This window comes from Sminthopsis crassicaudata, chromosome 4 (assembly GCF_048593235.1).
Source record: "Sminthopsis crassicaudata isolate SCR6 chromosome 4, ASM4859323v1, whole genome shotgun sequence".
NCBI lineage: Eukaryota > Metazoa > Chordata > Mammalia > Dasyuromorphia > Dasyuridae > Sminthopsis > Sminthopsis crassicaudata.
The window spans coordinates 375,968,934-375,993,264 of NC_133620.1; the positions used below are offsets into that span (position 1 = coordinate 375,968,934).

The 24,331-nt window shown below is 34.9% G+C and overlaps 1 protein-coding gene across 1 annotated transcript; it reads right to left on the reverse strand.

Moving 5' to 3' along the window:
* Window positions 1-23,304: 23,304 nt before the first annotated feature.
* Window positions 23,305-24,331, reverse strand: LOC141540853 (olfactory receptor 6K3-like). Its single transcript, XM_074264792.1, has one exon. The coding sequence runs from the start codon at window positions 24,235-24,237 to the stop codon at window positions 23,305-23,307; it is 933 nt and encodes a 310-aa protein (XP_074120893.1). The 5' UTR covers window positions 24,238-24,331.

Genomic DNA, 24,331 nt, shown 5'->3' on the forward strand with positions numbered 1-24,331 from the left:
CTAATTTCCAATTTTCCCAGCAATTTTTGTCAAATAGTGAGTTCTTATTCCAAAAGCTGGGGTCTTGGAGTTTGTCTAACACTAGATCATTAAAGTTATTGACTATTTTGTCCTTTCAACCTAACCTATTCCACTGATCAACTAGGCAGTTTCTTAGCCAATACCAAATGGTTTTGGTAACTGCTGCTTTATAATATAATTTTGGATCTGGTACAGCTAGGCCACTTTCATTTGTTTTTTTTTGTTTTGTTTTGTTTTTGTTTTTTCATTAATTCCCTAAAAATTCTTGACCTTTTGTTTTTCCATATGAACTTTGTTGTTATTTTTTTTCTAGGTTATTAAAATAGTTTTTTGGGAATCTGGTATAGTGCTAAATAAATAAATTAGTTTAGGTAGCATTATCATCTTTGTTATATTTGCTCACCCTATCCAAGAACATTTAATATTTTTTCAATTGGTTACATCTGTCTTTATTTGTGTGGAATGTGTTGTGTAGTTTTACTCATATAATTCCTGATTTTCCTTTGGCAGATAGATTCCTAAACATTTTATACTATTGGTAGTTACTTCAAATAGAATTTCTCTTTGTAACTCTAAATGTTGGATTTTGCTAGTGATATATAAGAATATTTATGACTTACATGGTTTTATTTTGTATCCTGAAATTTTGCTAAAGATGTGAATTATTTCTAATAGCTTTTTAGTAGAATCTCCGGGGTTCTCTAAGTATACCATCATGTCATCAGCAAAGAATGATAATTTGGTTTCCTCATTACCTGCTGCAATTCCTTTAATCTCTTCCTCAACTCTTATTACTGACTTCCGGCCAAGATGGCGGCGTGGAGGCAGATAGCTGCTTGAGCTCCTCGTTTTCTCTCAGAACTTACTTCATGACAAGCCTCTGACTTAATGCTTGACCCAGAAAGAAAACCACAAATAATCACCAAGAGAAGACATCCTTGAAAGTCTCCAAAAAAGGTCTGTGTTTGCTCGGGGGAGGGTCAATCAGACTGGGCACAGACTGAGGGCAGGCAGCCAGAGCAAGACAGGCAGCTCACACAGCTCAGACCAGAGGGGGAGGGGTGTGATCTCTGCCGTTTCTGTGAAAGGGCTTTTGCCCCAGTATGGATGGTCCCTCTTGGCAGCAAGCCAGGAGCAGCGGAGAGGGTGTAAACACGGGAGGTGAAGATTAAAACCCCAGAAAGCCAGCGTCTCTCGGAGCCCAGCCACCCCCAACACCCACCTGGACTGACTCGGTGCGTTCTCAGAGCCTCAGAGCGCAGACTCAGTACAGTCATTGCTGTTCTGTTAGTGGCTCTCTGCTGCCCTAGCCCCAGTCTGTAGAGGAAGCCCATTAATACCATCCAGCCCCATCCCCCACAAAACAGACCAATTGTTTCTCTTGTCAGTTTGTTTTCTTTGATTCCTACTCTGACAAAATGAACAAAAAATTCAAAAGGGCTCTAACCATTGACAGCTTCTATGTGGAGAGGGAGCAGATTTCAAATGCTGAGGAGAGTAGGAACAGACTGTCCCCAGATGTATCCCCTGGGAGGGATATAAGCTGCTCCTCAATACAAAAGAACCTTATAGAGGAAATCAAAAAGGCTCTCACAAGAGAGCTGGAAGAGAAATGGGAAAAGGAAAGGGAAGCTTGGCAAGAGAGCCTGGAGAAGTCATCCCATGCATTCAAAGACAGAGTGGATAAAGAAATCAAATCATTGAGAAACAAGATTAGTGAGCTGGAAAAGGTAAACAACTCCAAGGAAAACAGGATTAGCAAGCTAGAAAAGGTAAACAACTCCAAGGAAAACAGGATTAGTGAGCTGGAAAAAGAAATCAGCTCTTTAAAAAATAAAATGGATAAAATGGAAAAAAATTCCATAGAAGATAAAAACTCAATTGGACAATTACAAAGAGATATAAAAAAAGTGAATGAAGAAAATACATCATTGAAAATTAGACTGGAACAAGTAGAAATGAATGACTCAAGGAGAAACCAAGAGGTAGTCAAGCAAAACCAGAGAAATGAAACAATTGAAAAGAAGGTCAAGTACCTTACCAGAAAGACAACAGACCTGGAAAACAGATCCAGCAGAGACAATTTGAGAATAATCAGACTCCCTGAAAAATGAGAGGAAAAAAAGAGCTTGGACACTATTTTCGAGGAAATTATCAAAGAGAACTGCCCAGACATTCTGGAACCAGAGGGTAAAATAGACATTGAAAAAATTCATCGATCACCTACTGAAAGGGACCCTAAAATCAAAACACCAAGAAATATAGTGGCCAAGTTCAAGAACCATCAGACAAAGGAAAAGATATTGGAAGCTGCTAGAAAAAAGCAATTCAGATATGGAGGATCCACAATAAAGATAACCCAGGATCTAGCAGCATCCACATTAAAAGAACGAAGGGCCTGGAACATGATATTCCAAAAGGCTAAGGAACTTGGTATGCAGCCAAGAATAACTTACCCAGCAAGAATGAGCATCGTTTTCCTGGGAAGAAGATGGACATTTAATGAAATAAATGAATTCCATCTATTTTTGATGAAAAAACCAGACTTACATAAAAGATTTGATCTTCAAATACAGAACTCAAGAGATTTCCAAAAAGGTAAAAAGAAATCTTGAGAACTATACTTCTGTCAAAAAAATATGTAAAGAACATATGTACAATTTGTCTTAGAAACTAGAGGTGGAAAGGAGATTATATCATAAAAAAGTGTAAAGTGGTGGTACTACATCTCATGAAGAGGCAAAGGTAACCTATTATATCTGAGAGAGAGAAAGGAGGGAGATGAACATACCGTGTATCAATAGACATATTTGATTTATGGTGAAACTTCTTCCACTTCATTGAAAAGTGAAAGGGAAGGAGTAAGCTAAGGGGAAGGGAATTTCGAGGAAAAGGGGTAAAATAAGGGGAGGATCTTTAAGGTGGGGGAGGGATCCTAAAAAGGGAGGGCTGTGAAAAGCAAGTGGTGTTCACCAGTTTAATACTGGATAGGAGGGTAAAAGGGAAGGAAAGGGGAAAAGCATAAGCAGGGGTTAATAGGATGGCAAGCAATATAGAATTAGTCCTTCTAACCATAAATGTGAATGGGGCAAACTGCCTCATAAAGAGGAAGCAGTTAGCAGACTGGATTAAAAGTCAGAATCCTACTATATGTTGTTTACAGGAAACACACCTGAAACTTGATGAGACATTCAAACTAAAAGTAAAAGGGTGGAGCAGAATCTATTATGCTTCAGGCAAAACCAAAAAAGCAGGAGTAGCCATCCTCATCTCAGATCAAGCAAAAGAAAAAATTGATCTAATTAAAAGAGATAAGGAAGGGCATTATATCCTGCTAAAGGGCAGCATCAATAATGAAGCAGTATCAATATTAAACATATATGCACCAAGTGGTGCAGCATCTAAATTCTTAAAAGAGAAATTAAGAGAGCTGCAAGAGGAAATAGATAGCAAAACTATAATAGTGGGAGATCTCAACCTTGCACTCTCAGAATTAGATAAATCAAACCACAAAATAAATAAGAAAGAAGTCAAAGAGGTAAATAGAATACTAGAAAAGTTTGATATGATAGATCTTTGGCGAAAGCTAAATGGAGACAGAAAGGAATATACTTTCTTCTCAGCAGTTCATGGAACCTATACAAAAATTGATCATATACTAGGTCATAAAAACCTCAAAATCAAATGCATTAAGGCAGAAATAGTAAATGCATCCTTTTCAGACCATAATGCAATCAAAATAACATTTAATAAAAAGCCAGGGGAAAATAGACCAAAAAATAATTGGAATTGGGTGAAACAGCAAATCATAGACATAATGAATAACTTCACCCAAGAAAATGACAATAATAAGACATCATACCAAAATGTGTGGGATACAGCCAAAGCAGTAATAAGGGGAAGTTTTATATCTCTACAGGTCTACTTGCATAAAATAGAGAAAGAGAGGGCCAATGAATTGGGCTTACAACTAAAATTGCTAGAAAAGGAAAAAATGAAAAACCCCCAGACAAACACAAAACTTGAAATTCAAAAAATAAAAGGTGAGATTAATAAAATTGAAAGTAAAAAAACTATTGAATTAATTAATAAAACTAAGAGTTGGTTTTATGAAAAAACCAACAAAATAGACAAACCCTTAGTAAACCTGATTAAAAAAAGGAAAGAGAAAAAGCAAATTGATAGTCTTGAAAATGAAAAGGGTGAACTCACCACTAATGAAGAGGAAATTAGAACAATAGTTAGGAGCTACTTTGCTCAACTTTATGCTGATAAATTCGATAACTTAAATGAAATGGAAGAATACCTTCAAAAATATAGCTTGCCCAGATTAACAGAGGAAGAAGTAAGTAGTCTAAATAGTCCCATCTCAAAAAAGGAAATAGACCAAGCTATTAACCAACTTCCTAAGAAAAAGTCCCCAGGACCAGATGGATTTACAGGTGAATTCTACCAAACATTTAAAGAACAACTAACTCCAATGCTATGTAAACTATTTGAAAAAATAGGGATTGAAGGAGTCCTACCAAATTCCTTCTATGACACAGACATGGTACTGATACCTAAACCAGGTAGATCGAAAACTGAGAAAGAAAACTATAGACCAATTTCTTTAATGAATATTGATGTTAAAATCTTAAATAAGATATTAGCAAATAGACTTCAGAAAATCATCCCCAGGATAATACACTATGACCAAGTGGGATTTATACCAGGAATGCAGGGCTGGTTTAATATTAGGAAGACTATTAGTATAATTGACCATATTAATAATCAAATTAATAAAAACCATATGATCATCTCAATAGATGCAGAAAAAGCATTTGATAAAATCCAACATCCATTCCTACTAAAAACGCTTGAGAGTATAGGAATAAATGGACTATTCCTTAAAATAATAAGGAGCATATATTTAAAACCTTCAGTAAACATCATATGTAATGGTGATAAACTAGAACCTTTCCCTGTAAGATCAGGAGTGAAACAAGGTTGCCCACTGTCACCATTACTATTCAATATAGTACTAGAAACTCTAGCCTCGGCAATAAGAGCCGAGAAAGAGATTCAAGGAATTAGAGTAGGAAATGAGGAAATCAAATTATCACTTTTCGCAGATGACATGATGGTATACTTAGAGAACCCCAAAGACTCTGCTAAAAAGCTATTAGAAATAATTCAGAATTTTAGCAAAGTCGCAGGATACAAAATAAATCCACATAAATCCTCAGGATTTTTATACATTACCAACACAATCCAACAGCAAGAGATACAAAGAGAAATTCCATTCAAAATAACAGTCGATAGTATAAAATATTTGGGAATATATCTACCAAAGGAGAGTCAGGAATTATATGAGCAAAATTACAAAACACTTGCCACAAAAATAAAGTCAGATTTAAATAATTGGAAAGATATTCAGTGTTCTTGGATAGGCCAAGCGAATATAATAAAGATGACAATACTCCCCAAACCAATCTATTTATTTAGTGCTATACCAATCAGACTCCCAAGAAACTATTTTAATGACCTAGAAAAAATAACAACAAAATTCATATGGAAGAATAAAAGGTCGAGAATTGCAAGGGAACTAATGAAAAAAAAGTCAGAGGAAGGTGGTCTAAGTGTACCTGATTCAAAGCTATATTATAAAGCAACAGTCACCAAAATCATTTGGTATTGGCTAAGAAATAGATTAGTTGATCAGTGGCATAGGTTAGGTTCACAGGGCAAGATAGTGAATAAAAATAGCAATCTAATCTTTGACAAACCCAAAGATCCCAAATTTTGGGATAAGAATTCATCATTTGACAAAAACTGCTAGGAAAACTGGAAATTAGTATGGCAGAAACTAGGCATGGACCCACATTTAACACCACATACTAAGATTAGATCAAAATGGGTCCAAGATTTAGGCATAAAGAACGAAATCATAAATAAATTGGAGGAGCATGGGATGGTTTACCTCTCAGACTTGTGGAGGAGGAAGGAGTTTGTGTCCAAGGGAGAACTAGAGACCATTATTGATCACAAAATAGAACATTTTGATTACACCAAATTAAAAAGTTTCTGCACAAACAAAAACTAATGCAAACAAGATTAGAAGGGAAGTAACAAATTGGGAAAAAATTTTTACAGTTAAAGGTTCTGATAAAGGCCTCATCTCCGAAATATACAGAGAATTGACTTTAATTTATAAGAAATCAAGACATTCTCCAATTGATAAATGGTCAAAGGATATGAACAGACAATTTTCAGATGATGAAATTAAAACTATTTCCACTCATATGAAAGAGTGTTCCAAATCACTATTGATCAGAGAAATGCAAATTAAGACAACTCTGAGTTATCATTACACACCTGTCAGATTGGCTAAGATGGCAGGAACAAATCACGATGAATGTTGGAGGGGCTGTGGGAAAACTGGGACACTGATGCATTGTTGGTGGAGTTGTGAAAGAATCCAACCATTCTGGAGAGCAATCTGGAATTATGCCCAAAAAGTTATCAAAATGTGCATACCCTTTGACCCAGCCATACTACTACTGGGCTTATACCCCAAGGAACTACTAAAGAAGGGAAAGGGACCTGTATGTGCCAAAATGTTTGTGGCAGCCCTTTTCATAGTGGCTAGAAGCTGGAAGATGAATGGATGTCCATCAATTGGAGAATGGTTGGGTAAACTATGGTATATGAATGTTATGGAATATTATTGTTCTTTAAGAAATGACCAACAGGAGAAATACAGAGAGGCTTGGAAAGAATTACATCAACTGATGCTGAGTGAAACGAGCAGAACCAGATCATTATACACTTCAACAATGATACTGTACGAGGATGTATGCTGATGGAAGTGGATTTCTTCAACATAGAGAAGAGCTAATCCAATTCCAATTGATTAATGATGGACAGAACCAGCTACATCCAGGAAAGGAACACTGGGAAATGAATGTAAACTGTTATTTGTACCTTCTGAATCCAATTCTTCCTGTGCAACAAAAAATTCGGTTCTACACACATATATTGTATCTAGAATATACTGTAATATATTTAACATATATAAGACTGCTTGCCATCTGGGGGAGGGTGTTGGCGGAGGAAGGGAAAAAATCTGAAAAATAGAAGTAAGTGCAAGGGATAATATTGTAAAAAATTACCCATGCATATGTACTGTCAAAAAAATGTTATAATTATAAAAAAAAAAAAAAAACTCTTATTACCAAAGTTAGCATTTCTAATACAATATTAAATAGTAATGGTGATAGTGGGCAATCTTGTTGCACTCCTGGTCTTATTGGGAATGGTTCCAGTTTATCCCCATTACATATAATGCTTACTGATGGTTTTAAATAGATGCTCCTGATTATTTTAAGGAAAAATCCATTTATTCCTATACTCTCAAGTGTTTTTTAATAGGAATGGATGTTGGATTTTAACAAATGCTTTTTCTACATCTATTGAGATGATCATATGGTTTTTGTTAATTTGGTTATTAATATGGTCAATTATATGAATAGTCTTCTTAATATTGAACCACCCCTGCATTCCTGGTATCAATCCTATTTGATGATAGTGTATTATCCAGGGGATGATTGTCTATAGTCTTTTTGCTAATATCTTATTTAAGATTTTAGCATCAATATTATTTAGGGAGATTTGTCTATAATTTTCTTTCTCTGTTTTCAACCTATAGGTATCAGTACTATGTCTGTGTCATAAAAGGAATTTGGTAGGACTCCTTCATTCCCTATATTTTAAAATAGCTTATGTAGCATTGGGGCTAATTGTTTTTTAAATGTTTGGTAGAATTCATATGTAAATCCATCTAGTCCTGGGGATTTTTTCTTAGGGAGTTGATTAATAATCACTAATAATTAATAATAAATGGGACTATTTAAGCAATTTACTTTGTCCTCTGTTAATCTGGGAAGCCTATATTTTTGGAGGTAGTCATCCATTTCACTTAGGTTATCAAATTTATTGGCATAAAGTTGGGTAAAGTAACTGCTTATTACTCTAATTTCCTCTTCATTGGTGGAAAGTTCTCCCTTTTCATTTTTAAGACTAACAATTTGATTTTCCTCTTTCCTTTTTCTAATCAGCTTTACCAAAGACTTATCTATTTTATTTTTTTTCATAAAATCAACTCTTAGTTTTATTTATTAATTCAATAGTTTATTTTTGTTTTTTGTTTTTTGTTTTTTTACTTTCAATATTATTAACTTCTTTTAATTTTAGAATTTTAAATTTAGTATTTGATTGGAGGTTTTTAATTTGGTCTTTTTCTAGCTTTTTAAGTTGCAAGCCCAATTCAATGATTTTCTCTTTCTCTATTTTATTCAAGAATGCCAGCAAAGATGTAAAATTTCCCCATATTACTGCTTCAGCTGCATCCCACAAATTTTGGTATGATATCTCATCATTGCCATTATTTTGAGTGAAATTATTAATTGTGTCTATAATTTGCTGTTTCACCCAATCATTCTTTAAGATGAGATTATTTAATTTCCAATTTCTTTTTGATGTATTTACCCCTAACTTTGTGTTGAATGTAGTTTTTTTTTTTTTTGGAGGAAGTCATCCATTTCACTTAAGTTATCAAATTTATTGGCATAAAGTTGGGCAAAGTAACTCCTTATTATTTCTCTAATTTCCTCTTCATTGGTGGAAAGATCCCCCTTTTCATTTGTAAGACTATCAATTTGATTTTCCTCTTTCTTTTTTTTGATCAAATTTACCAAAGGTTTATCTATTTTATTGGCTTTTTCATAAAACCAACTCTTGGTTTTATTTATTAATTCAATAGTTTTTTTACTTTCAATTTTATTGATTTCTCCTTTTAATTTTTGTATTTCGAGTTTAATTTTTGGTTGGGGGTTTATAATTTGGTCTTTTTCTAGCCTTTTAAGTTGTAAGCCCAATTCGTTAATCTTCTCTTTCTCAATTTTCTTCAAATAAGCCTCTAAAGATATAAAATTTCCCCTTATTACCGCTTTAGCTGCATCCCAAAGATTTTGATATGATGTCTCATCATTATCATTATCTTGGGTGAAATTGTTAATTGTTTCTATAATTTGCTCTTTCACCCAGTCATTCTTTAAGATGAGATTATTCAGTTTCCAATTACTTTTTGGTCTATTTACCCCTAACTTTTTACTGAATGTAGCTTTTATTGCATTATGATCTGAGAAGAAGGCATTTATTATTTCTGCCTTCCTACATTTAATTTTGAGATCTTTATGTCCTAGTATATGGTCAATTTTTGTATAGGATCCATGAACTGCTGAGAAGAAAGTATATTCCTTCCTATTGCCATTCAGTTTTCTCCAAAGGTCTATCATACCTAGTTTTTCTAATGTTCTATTTACTTTTTTAATTTCTTTCTTGTTTGTTTTGTGGTTTGATTTGTCTAAATCTGAGAGTGCAAGGTTGAGATCTCCCACTATTATAGTTTTACTGTCTATTTCCTCTTGCAGTTCTCTTAACTTTTCCTTTAGAAAGTTAGATGCTATACCACTTGGTGCATATATGTTTAGTATGAATGTAGTTTTTATTGCATCATGACCTAAAAACAAAGCATTTACTATTTCTGCCTTCCTGCATTTAATTTTGAGGTCTTTATGTTCTACTACATGGTCAATTTTTTTATAGGTTCCATGAACTGTTGAGAAGAGCCTATACTCCTCTCTGTCACCATTCAGTTTTCTCCAAAGATCTATTATACCTAATTTTTCTAATATTCTATTTGCTTCTTTAATTTCTTTCTTATTTGTTTTGTGGTTTGATTTATCTAATTCTGAGAGTGCAAGGTTGAGATCTCCCACTATTATAGTTTTGCTGTCTATTTTTTCTTGCAATACCACTTGGTGCATATATGTTTTGTATTGATATTGCTTCATTGTCTATGCTACCCTTTAGCAAGATATAGTGCCCTTCCTTATTTCTTTTAATTAGACCAATTTTCGCTTTTGCTTGATTTGAGATAAGGATGGCTACCCTACTTTTTTTCTTCACTTGAAGCAGAATAGATTCTGCTCCAGCCTTTTACCTTTACTCTGTATGTATCTTCCTGTTTAAATGTGTTTCCTGTAAACAGCATATTTTAGGATTCTGACTTTTGATCCAGTCTGCTATCTGCTTCCGCTTTATGGGAGAGTTCATCTCATTCACATCTATGGTTAAAACTACTAAGTCTGTATTTCCTGCCATTTTATAATCCCCAGATTATGCTTTTCTTTTTCTTGTCTCTCTTTTTCCCCTTTCCCAGTATTAAACTTATGAGCACCACTTGTGTCATGCAGCTCTCCCTCTTTAGGATCTGTCCCACTCCCTTTGAATCCCTTCCCCTTTCTTGTACCCTTTCCTTATTACTCTTTTCCTTTTCCCTTTTCCTCTCCCACTTTTTAATGAGGTGAGAGAAGTTTCTCTGTAAAAGAAATATGTCAATTATTTTCTCTTTGAACCAACTCTGATGAGAGTAAGATTTACACAATGTTTCTCCCCCTCTCTAAATTCCCTCAGATATGATAGTTTTCCTTTGTCTCTTCATGGGATATAGTTTCCCTCTTTTTATCTTCTTTTTTCCCTTTTTTTCTAACACTATCCCCTTTCCATTTCTACTTCCCTTTTTTATGTATATAAGTAAAATCAAATTGTACATGTGGTCTTTATATATATCCAAAACAGAAATACAGTTCTTAAGAGTTCCTTTTACCTTTTTCTGCTTCTCTTGAGTCCTATGGTTGGAGGTCAAATCTTTTGTTTAGATCTGGTTTTTTTTCTTAGAAACAAATGGAATTCATCTATTTCATTAAATGTCCATCTTTTTCTCTGGAAGAAAATGCTCAGCTTAGCCAAGTACTTTATTCTTGGCTGCATTCCAAGTTCTTTTGCCTTTTGGAATATCAGATTTCAAGCCTTTCCATCCTTTAATGTGTAATGAGTTATCCTTATTGTGGCACCTCAATATTTCAATTGTTTTTTTCTGGATGCTTGTAATATTTTTTTTTCCTTAGTCTGATAGTTCTGAAATTTCGCCATAATATTCCTTGGAGTTTTTATTTTAGGGTCTTTTTTAGAAGGTGTTCGATGAATTCTTTCAATGCCTATTTTACCTTCTGATTCTATTACATCTGGACAGTTCTCTTTGATGATTTCCTGTAAAATAGTATCTAGGCTTATTTTTTTTTATCATAATTTTCAGGAAGTCCAATAATCCTCAGATTATCTCTCCTAGATCTATTTTCCAGGTCTGTTGTTTTCCCAAGTAAAAATTTAATATTTTTATTTATTTATTTATTTATTTTATTTTATTTTGCTTGACTGATTCTTGTTGTCTCAATGAATCATTCATTTCTATTTGCAAGGTTCTGATTTTTAATGAGTTATTTTCTTCATTAGCTTTTTTTTTTTTTTTTAACTTCTTTTTGTATATGTCCATTTGAGTTTTTAAATGGGTTCTTTTGCTCTCTGGAATTTTTTTCCATTCCACTATTTTATTTTTTTATTGAGTTATGTTCTTTTTCCAATTCACAAATCCTCCTTTTCTGGGAGTTCCTTATCTTTTCCAATTCACAAATGGTGTTTCCCTGCACTTCTTGGGAGTTCTTTACCTTTCCCAATTCACATTTCTGGAAGTTGTTATTCTCTTGCATATATTCTTTTTCCTTTCCCCATTTTTTTCTAGCTCTCTTTTAAGTTTTTTTATAGTTTTTTTTTTTTTTTCCCTAGGAGAGCCTTGTGTGATGGGGACCAGGTTACATCCCTCTTTGGGTTTTTGACTGAAGACTGTCTGCTATTAGTATCCTCAGGATTGAAAACTGCTTTCTTTCTGTACAGAAGCTATCAATCATTCTTATAATTTTTTTTTACTTTTTTTTTTTTTTTAAAGCCTTTCTCTGCAGAGCAGGGATAGGTATATGGACAGTAGCTGTCTTGCCAATGGACATGGAGGTGCGGGAGTGCTCTGGGAAAAGTTCCCCACAAGAAGTGACTCAGGTCTGGGTATCATGGCCAAGCTGTGGAAGTGACCAGCAAAGAACCCTGCTGTGTGGATTAGCAACTATCCTGGGGCTAGAGGCTGAGCAGCAAAAGTGTCACTGTCCCTAGTTGCTGTGGGTATTAGTAGTTGCCCAGCAAATAGCCCCATCGCACCAGAAGTGTCTCTGCCCAGGGGAGCACAGTCATGCTGCAGAAGTTCTACTGTCCCAGACCGAGCCCCCAACTGTGCAGATTAGAGGCTGTCCCAGGCTGTGCCCCCCTGCTGTGCAGATTTGTGACTGCCTTCTAGAACCCAGTGCTGCAGAATGTCATGTCACAGCTGTGTTGTGGTCTGTGATGAGTCAATTCCGGTTTTGGGTGGGTATAGCCAGATCCTGTTAAGTTCTGGTGTTTATTTTAGAGTACTATAAGGGTTCAAGATCAGGCAAGCTCAATTGAGATGTAAGTAGACCAATGGTCTTTATCCCCATATGTGCTTAAGAGTTGAGTACTTAGGGACTTCCTTTGTGGGTGAGACCTCCACCCATGGCAGGAACCTAGATCTCGCTCTGAAGTCTCCGTCAAGTTCGGGATGTAGACTCCATCATTGATTGGCTTGTGTCTGTAACCTCATTGACTCTATTTAAGCTTCAGACAAGAAGCACCTCTCTCTTTTCCTTTTTCTCTTTCCTCTTTCCACCAGGAGCCTGGACTGGGAGGTTGATACTAAGGTATGTGCAGGAGGTCATAGGGTAGATGTGATTTATGGGAATAAAGTTTAAGATTGCTGCTCATTTAAACTCTCTGGTGCTCTGTTATGTTTCAACTGCTTTCTATGAGATAGTAACCAGAGGATTCTGCAGACCTCAAAATAGAGGTGAGATTGATATTATTATTGATATTATATATACCAGATTTTCTCTGATAGGCCTAGGAATAAGGACAGATTAGCATTAGTTAGGGAAAGGAAAATATAACCCAAACAGAATACCCTCTATCTTTGGCTTTAATTTCTCTGCTGGTCTACTGTTTTTCAACCAAAGCAGAGCAGTCAGCCTATGGCAAAGTCATCTCTGTAAATTTTCTAATCACAGAGGCTACCCCCAACCGGATCTGCTCAATATACTAGCCTCTGTCTCTATCCCTGTTTGCAATGGTCTTTTCCTGCTGTTCAGGACAAACCTTTTCTGGTGATCTTCCAGATCTTCTGCTAAGTTGTTGCACTTCCAATCTTTGTGAATTTTACCAGTCAAGCAGTATTTTTGAGGCTGAATTTAATAATTGGTAGTGAGGCTGTGAGAGAGGCTCAGAAAGTCCCGTAAGCCTTCTCCAACATCTTGGCTCCACCCACATGTGATTATTTTCCCATACTATTTGCAAATTTTTCATTGCCAATGAGACAATTTGATGAGTGTAGAATAGAATTTTGGAGTAGTCCCCGTAATTTGTATTTCTCTAATAGTGATCTGAAATATTTTATTTAGTTTTATTTCTTCCCTAGAAGACCCTTTGTTCATATTCTTTGGCCATTTGTAAATTGAGAAAAAAGCACAATTAATTTTTCATAGCCACTGTATATATAAGATATTGTTAACTGATCACTTAGGTTATATGTCTAATTTCATATCATATTCTGGTCAGTAATTATTTTTCATCCATTTGTTTTTATTTGTGTGTATAGTTAAAATCAAACTATCTTGCATTATTATGGATCCTATTTAAGAAATCACATGACTTACTATAATAAATGTTATTAATATATGAAATATATTCCATTGAAATATTGCAATAGATATCATCTGTGTCTAGGACAATATTTTTAGCAAGAATATATCTTCATGTTTTATATCTTGTTCAGTAGTAATAATCAGGGAATTTTTGAACAAAGTAATCTCACCTCTTAACATCTTTCAAAAAAAATCTTACATGCATTTTACATGTGCATGAGAGATACCTTATTGAAGAAAAGCTTTTAAAGTAATTCCTTGCTTATGACTAAGGATATTGAGATCTTATATTCTCTATATCTGTCACTCAGTTGTGTGACTATAAGATATATATGTGATAGAACTATGTGTAAAAAGCAAAACAAAACAAAATTATGACAAGAAGTCTGGTGAATAAAGGTATATGTTATTTCTTTTGTGGTTGCATGGGACAGTAATGACCTCTACTCAAATTAAAATCAGACTCTCAAGGTAGTAAAGCAAAAAGGATTTATTACATTTAAAATCATCAGTAAGCATCATATGTAATTGGTATAAAATGCAACCATTCCCAATAAGATCAGGAGTGAAACAAGGTTGTCCACATCACCATTACTATTCAATATTGTAGTAGAAATGCTAGCTTGGGCAATAAGAGGTGAAAAAAAGATTAAAGGAATTAGAGTAGGTAATGAGGAAACTAAATTATCACTCTTGCTGATGTTATGATGGTATATTTAGAGAACCCCAGAGATTCTACTGAAAAGCTATTACAAACAATTCACACTTTTAGCAAAGTTGCAAGATACAAAATAAACCCACATAAGTCATCAGCATTCTTATATATCACCAACAAAATGCAACAGTTAGAGTTACAAAGAGAAATTCAATTTGAAGTAACTACCAATAGTATAAAATGTTTAGGAATCTATCTGCCAAGGGAAAATCAGAAACTATATGAGCAAAACTACAAAACACTTTCCACACAAATTAAGTCGGATCTAACCAATTGGAAAAATATTAAATGTTCTGGGATAGAGTGAGCAAATATGATAAAAATGACAATTCTACCTAAACTAATCTATTTATTTAGCACTACACCAATCAGACTCCCAAAAAACTATTTTAATGACCTAGAAAAAATAACATCAAAGTTCATATGGAAAAACAAAAGGTCAAGAATTTCAAGTGAATTAATAAAAAAAAAATCAAATGAAGGTGGCCTTAACTGTACCAGATTTAAAATTATATTATAAAGCAGCGGTTTCTAAAACGATTTGGTATTGGCTAAGAAATAGACTAGTTGATCAGTGGAATAGGCTAGGTTCAAAGGACAAAACAGTCAATAACTTTAATAATCTAGTGTTTAAAAAACCCAAAGGCCGTAGCTTTTGGGATAAGAACTCACTATTTGACAAAAATTGCTGGGAAAATTGAAAATTAGTATGGCAGAAACTAGGCATTGACCCACACTTAACACCATACACCAAGATGAGGTCAAAATGGATTCATGATCTAGGCATAAAAAATGAGATTATAAATAAATTAGGAGAACATAGGATAGTTTACCTCTCAGACCTGTGAAAGAGGAAGGAATTTACGACCAAAGTAGAACTAGAGATCATTACTGATCACAAAATAGAAATTTTTTTGATTATATCAAATTGAAAAGCTTTTGTACAAACAAAACTAATGCAGACAAGATTAGAAGGGAAGCAATGAACTGGGAAAACATTTTTACAGTCAAAGTTTCTGAAAAAGGCTTCATTTCTAAAATATATAGAGAACTGCCTCTAATTTATAAGAAATCAATCCATTCTCTAATTGATAAATGGTCAAAGGATATGAATAGACAATTCTCAGACAAAGAAATTGAAACTATTTCTAGCCATATGAAAAGATGCTCCAAGTCATTATTAATCAGAGAAATGAAAATTAAGACAACACTGAGATACTACTATATACCTGTCAGATTGGCTAGAATGACAAGGAAAGATAATGTGGAATGTTGGAGGGGATGACAGAAAACTGGTTCACTGATACATTGTTGGTGGAATTGTGAATACATCCAGCCATTCTGGAGAATGATTTGGAACTATGCTCAAAAAGTTATCAAACTGTGAATACCCTTTGATCCAGCAGTGTTACTACTGGACTTATACGTCAAAGAGATCTTAAAGAAGGGAAAGGGACCTGTATGTGCAAGAATGTTTGTGGCAGCCCTCTTTGTAATGGCCAGAGACTGGAAACTGAGTGGATGCCCATCAATTGAAGAATGGCTGAATAAATTGTGGTATATGAATATTATGGAATATTATTGTTCCATAAGAAATGACCAACAGGATGATTTCAGAAAGGCCTGGAGAGACTTATAGGAACTGATGCTGTGAAATGAGCAGGACCAGAAGATCATTATTTACTTCAACAACAATACTATATGATGATCAGTTCTGATGGATGTGGCCCTCTTCAACAATGAGATGAACCAAATCAGTTCCAATAGAGCAGTAATGAACTGAACCTCTTACACCCAGCAAAAGAGCTCTGGGAGATGACTATGAATCACTACATAGAATTTCCAATACCCCTATTTTTGTTAGCCTGCACATTTGATTTCTTTCACAGGCTAATGGTACACTATTTCAAAAGCCAATTCATTTTGTCCAGCAAAATAACTCTTTGGACATGTATACATATATTGCATTTAATTTATACTTTAATATATGTAACATGTATTGGTCAATCTGCCATCTGGGGGAGGGGGATGGGAGGAAGCAGGGGGAAAATTGGAGTAAAAGGCTTGGCAATTGTCAGTGCTATAAAATTGCCCATGCATATATCTTGTAAATAAAAAGTTATAATTAAAAAAAAAAAAAAAAAAGGATTTATTACAGCCTGTCCAAAAAGGCCAACTCCCAACAGACAAGGTGTCATCAGTAGAGGAGTGCAAAACATAAGTTGCAAAATATAGAATTATATAAACCCTAGCACAGAAACCCCCATCCCCTCCTCCTGGTCCTTCTTTCCATTGTCTGGGAGTCCAGGCTCCCATTCTAAACCTGGAAATCTATCTCACAGACAAAGAATACTAGCCAATAACACACTCTTTACCATATTAGGAACTTAATGCTAATGTGTCAAAAAGGACAGGAGGAACAGGAGGGAAATGCATGTTTATCTACAAAAAGCAAACATCTGAAACTTTTGACTATAGTGCAACTTGTTATTGCAAAATTTTAACCTACAATTAGCATAGTAAGTAATTAGTAATGAGTATAGGTCCACATTCTTATGAAAAGTGAATTTTATTCAGTTTATCTCATTCCTGGGAATTCAGTGAACTACATTGACTCCATCTTTTGATTGAATCTGGATCTAGCTCAGTTCTCTTTTTATTCATTTATGCGTCTTGGCCCATTTGTGTCTGATGAGACATTTTTTTCAGTTATGAGAATTATGAGAAAACTTTGCTGAGTTATTTAAACCTAGCCTTGCATGGCTCAGAAGTTGAACTGTCTCTACTTCTTGACTAGAGACCCTTAAGTAAGAACCTATGTAATGCTAATCAGAAATCTAATCAGATCTGAAGATTGGAGCAAGGAATTTTATTACAATTACAGAACTGAATCAATCCATATGTCTTATCTCTATATTGGTTCTGTAGTGGTCAATTAGTTATTGTTTTTATGTTTCTTTGATTGAATACTTGGGGATAATTTCAGGAAAATGCACCTGTTCACTCTCCCCCTTCCAACTTGGAAAGTTCCTAATCTTCCCTACAATTAAACATCAAATTTCCTTGTTTTATAGCCGGGTTAATTATCTTTAAATTAATTGGTCTTGTTTAATTGCATTTTTAATATTCAAAAATCTGCTTGACTCTGTATTTAGTCAGGGAATCTAGACTGATAGGGAAATCCACTGACCTATTTATTATGTCTGTTTTGCTAGTAAATCATGTAGATTAGATTGCTTTCTTGATTATGACTTTATTCACTATGTTTACAAGGAATTATAAACTTTCACATTTGTATGCAAGACTGGGCAACTAGGTGACACAGTAAACATAATTCCAGGTCTGGGGAGCTAGGAAGATTCATTTTCTTGAGTTCAAATCTGACTTCATATACTTAGTAGCTGTGTGATCCTGGGCAAGTCATTTAATCGTATTTGCTTCAGTTACTCAACTATAAAATGAACTAGAGAAGGAAATGACAAACAACTTCAATATCTTTGCCAAAAAACCCCAAATGAGATCACAAAGAAACTGATTGAGAAACTACATAATAAGTCAGGGAGGTAGAAGACAAAATATTGAAGGAAAATCTTAAAGGGCCAATTTTGCTCTGCCAAATCTTCACTTCCCCTTTTATAATCCTTCCCCCAAAATAAGGAAAACATGATCTTCTATTATCTATACCTTTCAGTCTATTGAGTGATTGCAGAGCTGTGGCTTAATTTGTAATACTCCCTGGTACAAATACATCACATTGCAGCAATCATTCCAACAGCATTTCTATGCAAAATTTTCTGAACTTACAATTCCAAAAACAATAAACATTACAGTAACATAAAACAATATCATAGGCTTAACATGTGAAATATTGAAACAAAACTTACCACTAGTCAAATAACATTAATCCAGTTGAATGCATCTACAAATCATTTTATGTGCAAAAACCATTCTATTCATTTACCAATTTTCATATTTATATGGTAGTAGTCAGAAACCAGTAGATCAGTTGTCTCTTTCAGCAACAATGATATAGCAGTAGAAGCTAGATTTAGAACACAGATCAGTCTTGTTTGAATAATTCTTTTCTCTAATTAATTTATTAAATTCAATATAAATCCAAATTTTAAATCTGTCTAGAGAACATCAGCTACTTCTTCACATCTACAAGAAATACCTGTGAAATTAAGCTGGAAAATCATGAGAAATATCACAACTAAATCCAAATTTTTTAGGAAAAAATAAACATTTTTTCTGAGTGGTGTACACAGATTTAAAATCATGGCAATTCTAAAACTCCTTCAAAAGTTCTTCTTTGGTTACATTTATTTATTTTTTCTGTGTTTAAATATTTTTATTTTTGCAATTACTTTGTAAAAACAATTTTTTTTACATTTGTTTTTCAAATTTGTATCCCAGATCCTTCCCTTTCTTCTCCCCAACCCCAATTGAGAAGGCATATGAAGTTGTGCAAAACATTTCCATAAAAGTCATGCTACAAAAAAAAAAAAAAAAAAAAATAGATTTCTCCTGCAAAAAAAGGCTTTGCTCCCTCCCTCTTTTCCTTCTTTTCTTCCTTCCTTCCTTTGCTCCCTCCCTCCTTAACTTCCTCCTTCCCTTCCCTTCTTCCTTCCTTCCTCCCTTCTCTCCTTCCTTCCTTCCTTCCTTCCTTCCTTCCTTCCTTCCTTCCTTCCTCCCTTCCTTCCTTCCTTCCTTCCTTCCTTCCTTCCTTCCTTCCTTCCTTCCTTCTCTCCTTCCTTCCTTCCTTCCTTCCTTCCTTCCTTCCTTCCTTCCTTCCTTCCTTCCTTCCTTCCTCCTTTCCTTCCTTCCTTCCTTCCTTCCTTCCTTCCTTCCTTCCTTCCTTCCTCCCTTCCTTCCTTCCTTCCTTCCTTCCTTCCTCCCTTCCTTCCTTCCTTCCTTCCTTCCTTCCTTCCTTCCTTCCTTCCTTCCTTCCTTCCTTCTCTCCTTCCTTCCTTCCTTCCTCCTTTCCTTCCTTCCTTCCTTCCTTCCTTCCTTCCTTCCTTCCTTCCTTCCTTCCTTCCTTCTCTCCTTCCTTCCTTCCTTCCTCCTTTCCTTCCTTCCTTCCTTCCTTCCTTCCTTCCTTCCTTCCTTCCTTCCTTCCTTCCTTCCTTCCTTCCTTCCTTCCTTCCTTCCTTCTTTCCTCTCTCCCACTCCCCTTTCCTTTCCCCTCCTTTCCTTCCTCTCTTTTTTTCTTTCATCAGTGGGAGGGGGATCTCAGGGTTTCTGGTGGGAAAAAAAAAAAAAAAAAAAAAACAGTTGATAATTTATATTTACTCTGAGACAATCAGGGCCCCAAAAAATGTACAAGTAGGGTTTGGCTTGAGACTATCTAGCAATAAGTCCCAAGATATCTTGCAAGATTTCAGCAATTAAAATGTATATAGCTTTTAGGCAGTTTCTGTGAGTAAAAATATATGCCCTATGTGGACAGAGGGGAAGAAAGGAAAGGGAAGGGAAAGAGGAGAGAAGAAGGAAAGAGAGGAGAGGAGACAAGAAGAAAGGAAAGGAGAAGTAATGGACAAGAGAGGAGAGAAAAAGCTGTGTTGTTTAATTGGCCAGTTCTACTTGGGTCCCAAGGGAGCACTTCATTCTACCACTATTAATAAATGCTATTGTTTATTCTTTGTTCATCAGGGAGGTTAAACCATCACATTCTCTGTCACATTTCCTACCTAATCTTAATCACTGATTGAGTATTGCTTCAGGAAGACTCAGACCCAATAAAGACCTTTTAAAGACTAGAGTCCCCTACTACATCCAGTACTTTCTGCTGTCATCCTGATCTATATTTTGACAATGGACCCAGATGTCACCAGAGAAGAAAGTGAGGCTGGTGACTTTGCACAGTTCTTTCTCATTTAAAGCAAATTGATTTATATGTAATGGCACCTCAAGAACAAACAAACTACAATGTAAACCCAAACCTATGAATTTGGTTAATATTTAGCTACTAGGATTTTACAGATTTGTTTATTTGCATGTACATAAAATGCTTAAAATTACTCATCAAAAACTGCCCTGAAAAACACTAAAACCTCCTTGAAATGCTTTGAGTATTTCAGACAGAATTCTGTTTTTGTTGGAATATTTAAAAAGGAGCTTAGAATGAAAGATACAACAGTCTGCACTAGAAGTTAATTTTTAAAAAAACACACCACAATGTTGCCATACAACAGTTGAGAATCTCATGGAGAATGTGATATAATTTATATTCCAAAAGAATGTTCACTTTATTGACATAAAACAAAAATAGAAAAAGGACCTGGGTGACTGTGTAGTGGTGCCCATCATGCAGATTCCAAATATAATCAAAATGTGACTGGCTAATCACATCCTCTGAATTCTAGGGAAGGAAGTAAGGGAATACACTTTATATCAAGTAATTACAGGATAGAATATCATAACAAACTCAAGCAATAGTATTGAGTGATATGAAAACTAGATATCATTTAAATTCATTTGGGTCATGATATCATACTTGTGGCATACAAATAGGACCTATCACATTAGGAAATTGTGTGGTGCAGTAGAAAGAATGCAGAATTTGAAGTCAGTGGAATACTATCCCTGATACTGAGAAAAATCAATGTGACTTTGGACAAATCCAAGTAAATATGGGAATGCTAGATGAGATACACTTGTTATACTCCTAGACTGGGCTGCATGATTTCTACTAGGAATCTAGGACAGAATCGTGGAATGACATACTTCCCTACAGTATATTCAAGTATTAAGGTACCATATCTGAACCTAAAACGTCCTTTCAAATCCAGGAAATAGACAAATAAATGTATAAGTGTGTGTGTGTGTATAAAAATATGTATATATTCATATATACATATATGAATATAGGTGTTAAATTAAAATACCTAGGTAGAACAGTGGATAGAATCCAGGCCTGGAGTCATGAAGACATTTTCCTGAGTTCAAATCTCATCTAATTAGATGCTAATTAGATGTATGATCCTGGTCAAGGCACTTAACCTTGTTAGCCTGGTCTACTCATCTATAAAATGAGATACAGTAGGAAGTGGCAAACTGTTTCAGTATTTTTGTCAAAAAAAGCCCAAATAGGATCATGAAGAGTCAGATATGATTGAAATAACTGAACAACAATTAAATTTCAGGTAAACTTAGAGATTACATGCAAATTCAAGAAACTCAACACTGACTTTTTTAAACTGCTTGAACCTGCCTAAATTCAGACTAAAAACATTTTTTTTAACATTTTACTATGAAATTTGAAATATTAACAATTTACACTGAAAACATTACAGACATGTGAGTTAATGTTGTTAATAATTTGTTTACTGCTAATGTTTCTATCCTAACAACTTTATGCAATAAACATTATGGTACATTTTTGAGAATCAGGAAATTGAAGCTCAGAAGAGTCAAATGATTGACTCAGGGGCCTGCAGCTAATGAGTGATACTTTCCCATATTTCTTTTCTATTGCTACAACTCAGTAATAAACCAGACATTTCAAAGGTCTTTACACTTACTAAACAATCCTATTTTCTCTAGTTCTTATCTGTAGATACATAGTCTTCTAAGAAGACTATAAACTCCTTGAGGGCAAGGACAGTCTCACTTTTATTGGTAGACCCAGTGCCTAATCACTGAATGAGAACTGAGCCCCATTGAAGAGCTTAGCTTAAAAAGGGCAAGATCTCCCATTTCACCTAAGGCCATCTTGATCTGTATCTTGCCCCTGGAGCCAGAAAGCTCTGAAGAGGAAAGTAAGGCAGGTAACCTAATACAATGCTCCCTCTCTTAAATCCAATTCACTTGTATATCATGTTATCACCTTCCTGATGTCATGGTCTTCTTCTAGAACAAAAGATGAACAATAGTAATAAAGTCTAAACAAAGAGGGATCATTCAAAGTACATAATAAGTACTTCTTGATTGGTTATAAGGCAAAAATCTGAATGTTGATTTTCTATATATGATTTAGTAAGAAGAAAAAATGTTTTTGCAAAAAAAAAAAAATGTTTTGCATAATAAGCCATTTCAGTGACAAGGTCAAGCAGATTTAAACCTACCTTTAAAGCAACTTGGTGATTCATCCCATAAAAATAAAAAGTATTTCAAATTGATTCTATTGAGCAGGATGGGATTTATCAAGATAGTATTCTAGAATGGGAGAGACAAACCTTGACACACCTTTCAAGAAAAAAATAAAACCAATTTTGGGGAAACTTTCAGTAGGAATGGGAGAAATGAGGGAGTACTAAAGAAGTTTGTCCAGTATTTAGCCACTGAATAAAAAAAAAAAACCAAAAGTTTTATCCAATAGCATTTGGATTCAATTACTTTGACTAACTCAGAACTAAATTCAGCTATTTCTATCTTGTTGAAGAGATGAAAATATAATCAAAATGAAAACATGTTATTAAAAAAGAAAAACTTGCACACTATTTAAAAAGCCATTGTATAAGCTTTTTTGTCCCTTAAATATTACTGCTGAAAGTAAAAGTTCCACTTTTTCATCTTAGTTATAGGGTTGATTAAGGGCAAAAATAGACATTATATTAAGTTTTAGAATTTTTTTTTTTTAACAGCACCCAATTCTTGGTACTATAGGGATAAATAAAAGAGAAAAAATTCTCAGTAAGTCATAAAGTATTAGATATGATTTATTTGCAATGTGTGTATACATACACAAAATATGTATGTATGCACACACAGGCTACATGCATTCACATATACATACATATTTTATATATATATATATAAACATATGGATGGATACATATCACATATATGTATATATGGATGTGATGGTAATGTGATACATACTTGTATATATGTGTATAGATATGTTGTGCACTTATTTATATGTTATTGTTTTTCTTTTGGACAGAGAAGTTTCTTGATGGCCTCTTTCACATCCTTGTTCCTCAAACTATAGATAATAGGGTTAAAAAAGGGGGCAAGGACAACAAACATTACTGCAATGGTTGTGTCCCAGAAAGGAGGGTAAGTGGCAGAAAAACGAAGATACATGAGTCCCACACTGCCAAAGAACAATAGGAAGACAGCAAGGTGGCTGGCACAAGTGGAAAAAGCCTTTTGGCGACCCTCTGTTGAGGGTATCTTTAGGATCACAATGATAATTCGAATATAGGAGAGGGCAATGATTAGAAAAGTAAATAGAATGGCAATAGCATGGATTATATCTTGTATCAGGAGCATAGAGGTATCTTTACAAGCCAAGTTCAGAACAGGGGTAAAGTCACAGAATATCTGATGGATCTGATTGGAGCCACAAAAGGGTAGAGTGGAAATCCATGCAATCTCAGGGAGTAAGATAAGGAAGCCAAAGACACAGGAAGCCATGTTCAACTGGACACAGAGCCTGGGGGTCATTATGGTTGGGTATCTAAGGGGATTACAGATGGCAATGTATCTGTCAATGGCCATTGTCATCAGCAAAATGCCCTCAGTGTTTCCAAGTGAATGGAAGAAATACATCTGTAGGAGGCAACCAGTGAAGGAGATAGTCTTCTGGTCACTGACCAGGTTTGAGAGCATCTTGGGGATGGTGGCTGTGGTATACCAGATCTCTGCGAAGGAGAAGATGCTGATGAAATTGTACATGGGGTTATGGAGCCGGGCATCCAGCCTGATAGCAATGAAAATCATGAGGTTCCCAATGACAATGAACAGGTAGATGAAGAGCAAAGGGATGAAAAACAGGTAGCCCCCTTCCTGAAACCGGGGGAACACAGAGAAGAAAAACTCTGTCACCATTGATTGGTTCTTATTCTCCATATTATGGGTAGAATCACCTACAAAGGGAAAAAAGGAACAAATACTGGCTCCCTGATGAGGAGTAAATTGGGGCTCTAAGCCAAGATGGATCAGC